Source organism: Pristiophorus japonicus, chromosome 6 (assembly GCF_044704955.1).
Source record: "Pristiophorus japonicus isolate sPriJap1 chromosome 6, sPriJap1.hap1, whole genome shotgun sequence".
Lineage (NCBI taxonomy): Eukaryota > Metazoa > Chordata > Chondrichthyes > Pristiophoridae > Pristiophorus > Pristiophorus japonicus.
This window is the reverse complement of record NC_091982.1, coordinates 223,379,244-223,383,192: the sequence shown is the minus strand read 5'-3', so window position 1 is coordinate 223,383,192 and position 3,949 is coordinate 223,379,244. Positions and strand designations below refer to the sequence as shown.

Genomic DNA, 3,949 nt, shown 5'->3' with positions numbered 1-3,949 from the left:
TTCACTCTTAACATGAGTTCTTTGGTGGCTGTACTGTCCAATATGAGAACCATAGTCTCTGTCACAGACAGGACAAATAGTCGTTGCGGGAAGGGGTGGGTGGGACTGGTTTGCTGCATGCTCTTTCCGCTGCCTACGCTTGATTTCTGCATGCTCTCGGCGACGAGACTCGAAGAGCTCAGCGCCCTCCCGGATGCACTTCCTCCACTTAGGGCAGTCTTTGGCCAGGGACTCCCAGGCGTCAGTGGGGATGTTGCATAATACAGCTGCCTAATGTCACCACACTGCTGCATTTCCCAAAGTAGAGGGGTCATTATTGGGAGGTATGTGACCATCATGAAGGCCATTGTTTCAGTAAGTAACCATGAATCATGCAGGTGAGTTATGTTGCAAAGATTTTGTGTATGCAGCCTTTTGGAATATAAGGCTCTTAATTGTAAGTCACAGCTTGAATGTATCTCCTGCTGGAGTATGGGCATGAGGAACTTTTCAGAAGGAAACCTGAATGATGGGCCTGTTGTTTGAAACATCAACATGCTGTGTGCTCACTGTGATTCTCATACGGGTTCAGCACAGTGGGGCTGATCATACACATTTCTGCAACCGTGTGACAATGCGCATTGCTTCCACAACATGTCTGACAAACAGTCCACATCTGCACAGAAGAAATAGTGAGAGGGACAGGAACATGTGAAGAAACATTTGAGACCATTTTTGATTCATTAATTTTATTCTCTCAGGCATGTTATTTACTGTTATGCTGCATTTACAACCTAAATACACACAACACTCATTTTTGGCTCAGATGTAAATTTCTCTCATTTTGGTTGAATTAGTAATTTTGTTATTTTGCCTTTAACTGAAACTTTTTATTGCTGCTGTGAAATACATACTCCCGATTGAAATTTTCAACAGATTCAGCCATGCAGTGTTAAAGACGGAGGAGAGGCTTTCCTTTATGTTTTGATTTGTTCATTCAGCATAAAGTCTGTTAGACTGTAAAAAGCAACTAATGCAATGTTAAAATGCAACTGTGACCACAATAGCAGCATTACAGAATCATCACAAAAACGTGAACAAGAGTGCAGGAAACTAATACATCATTGACCTCGAGTGCAAGTAAGCAGCTGTGCCTTGAATAACACACAGTGTAAGCTATTGGCTGTATTACTTCAATCTTTTTCGCAGATGGATGTTTCAACCACAAATATGTTTACAAAGTGCCGTATACGTTGGCAGTTCTTGACATCACGCTTTTCAATGGCTGAAACAGAAGTGAAATCATTAGTGGTACATTCTATAAAGGCACATGTCCGTCCATGGTTCAATTTAGAGAGGAAGGTTTCCAACCTTAACTATTTTTTGCAACAAATTAATTTAGCATTATACTCGTCTTTTTCATACGTTCATATTTTCTCTCCTATCATTGTACACTGTGATCAATGTCAAGTGCAGTCGGTGAGTGAAGCAGGGTTAGATGGCAGGGGATAATTAGATCAGAGGAAGCAGATATAATTCAGTCCCCACTTTAAAATTCTACATTCTCTCTGTATATTTATATTTGTATTATAAATTCCTATGTCCACATCGATAATGGAACAGTGTAACTTATTTGTACTGCACTTTTTTTGACAGACATGCGTCTGCAAACCCCGCTCCCCTGTCAAGTACTGAGACACCCACCCCTCCCAGCCCCGAATCATTCCCTAGATGTGGTGCCGAGAAGCAGGACCTGAGGCCCCCACTCTCTTCACCTGCTCAGGCCTCGAGCCAACTCACTTCCCCCTCCCAGACTCTCGCCCCCGGCTCAGGCCCCAGCCCCGACTCTCTCCCCCGCTCAAGAGAATGGCGGCTGGGAGGGTCAAGAGCAGTGTCGACGGGCAGATATGCGGCAGGGGGCGGGGGGGGGGGCGAGAGGGGGATGGAAGAGACAGAGAGAGAGAGAGACTGGGGGAGAGAGAGAGAGACACACACACTGGGGGGGGGAAGAGAGAGGCACACACTGGGCGGGTGGAAGAGGAAGAGAGGAAGAGAGAGGCTGGGGGGAGAGAGAGAGAGGCTGGGGGGAGAGAGAGAGAGGCTGGGGGGAGAGAGAGAGAGGCTGGGGGGAGAGAGAGAGAGGCTGGGGGGAGGAGAGAGAGAGGCTGGGGGAGAGAGAGAGAGGCTGGGGGAGAGAGAGAGAGGCTGGGGGGAGAGAGAGAGAGGCTGGGGGAGAGAGAGAGGAGAGAGAGAGGCTAGGGGGAGAGAGAGAGAGGCTAGGGGAGAGAGAGAGAGAGAGAGAGGCTGGGGGAGAGAGAGAGAGAGAGGCTAGGGGGAGAGAGAGAGAGAGGCTAGGGGGAGAGAGAGAGAGAGGCTAGGGGGAGAGAGAGAGAGAGGCTAGGGGGAGAGAGAGAGAGAGGCTAGGGGGAGAGAGAGAGAGAGGCTAGGGGGAGAGAGAGAGAGAGGCTAGGGAGAGAGAGAGAGAGAGAGGCTAGGGGGAGAGAGAGAGAGAGGCTAGGGGGAGAGAGAGAGAGAGGCTAGGGGGAGAGAGAGAGAGAGGCTAGGGGGAGAGAGAGAGAGAGGCTAGGGGGAGAGAGAGAGAGAGGCTAGGGGGAGAGAGAGAGAGAGGCTAGGGGGAGAGAGAGAGAGAGAGGCTAGGGGGAGAGAGAGAGAGAGGCTAGGGGGAGAGAGAGAGAGAGAGGCTAGGGGGAGAGAGAGAGAGAGGCTAGGGGGAGAGAGAGAGAGGGGCTAGGGGGAGAGAGAGAGAGAGAGGCTAGGGGGAGAGAGAGAGAGAGGCTAGGGGAGAGAGAGAGAGAGGCTAGGGGGAGAGAGAGAGGCTAGGAGGAGAGAGAGAGGCTAGGGAGAGAGAGAGAGGCTAGGGAGAGAGAGAGAGAGGCTAGGGGGAGAGAGAGAGGCTAGGGGGAGAGAGAGAGGCTAGGGGGAGAGAGAGAGGCTAGGGGGAGAGAGAGAGGCTAGGGGGAGAGAGAGAGGGAGGCTGGGGGGAGAGAGAGAGAGGCTGGGGGGAGAGAGAGAGAGGCTGGGGGGAGAGAGAGAGAGGCTGGGGGGAGAGAGAGAGAGGCTGGGGGGGGGGGGAAGAGAGAGAGAGGCGCTGGCGAGGGGGGGAGGGGGGGAAAGAGAGAGAGAGAGGCTGGCGGGGTGGGGGAAAGACAGAGAGAGGCTGGCGGGGGGGGAGCGGGGGGAAGAGAGAGAGAGGGACTGGAGGGGGGAGAGAGAGAGAGACAGAGAGAGGCTGGTGGAGAGAGAGAGGCTGGGGGGAGAGAGAGAGAGAGAGAGAGAGAGAGAGAGAGAGAGAGAGAGAGAGAGAGAGGCTGGGGGAGAGAGAGAGGCTGGGGGAGAGAGAGAGGCTGGGGGGGAGAGAGAGAGAGGCTGGGGGAGAGAGAGAGAGAGAGAGGCTGGGGGAGAGAGAGAGAGGCTGGGGGAGAGAGAGAGAGGCTGGGGGAGAGAGAGAGAGGCTGGGGGAGAGAGAGAGAGGCTGGGGGAGAGAGAGAGAGGCTGGGGGAGAGAGAGAGAGAGAGAGAGGCTGGGGGAGAGAGAGAGGCTGGGGGAGAGAGAGAGAGAGAGAGAGGCTGGGGGAGCGAGAGAGAGAGGCTGGGGGAGCGAGAGAGAGAGGCTGGGGGAGAGAGAGAGAGAGGCTGGGGGAGAGAGAGAGAGGCTGGGGGAGAGAGAGAGAGGCTGGGGGAGAGAGAGAGAGGCTGGGGGAGAGAGGGAGAGGCTGGGGGAGAGAGGGAGAGGCTGGGGGAGAGAGGGAGAGGCTGGGGGAGAGAGGGAGAGGCTGGGGGAGAGAGAGAGGCTGGAGGGGGGGGGGAAGAGAGAGAGAGAGGCTGCGGGAGAGAGAGAGAGGCTGGGGGGAAGAGAGAGAGAGGCTGGGGGAGAGAGAGAGAGGGAAGCTGTGGGGGAGGGGGGGGAGCGAGAGAGGCTGGAGGGGGGGGGGGGAGAGAGAGAGAGGCGC

At 54.3% G+C, this 3,949-nt stretch overlaps 1 protein-coding gene across 1 annotated transcript in view; it reads right to left on the bottom strand.

The window, feature by feature from the left end:
- Window positions 1-735: 735 nt before the first annotated feature.
- LOC139265390 (integral membrane protein 2C-like) overlaps window positions 736-3,949 on the bottom strand; it is an 88,885-nt gene continuing 85,671 nt past the window's right edge. The window contains exon 6 of the mRNA XM_070882378.1: window positions 736-1,264. Within this exon, the coding sequence (XP_070738479.1) occupies window positions 1,173-1,264 (92 nt within the window). The 3' untranslated portion in view covers window positions 736-1,172. The remainder of the gene's footprint in view (window positions 1,265-3,949) is intronic.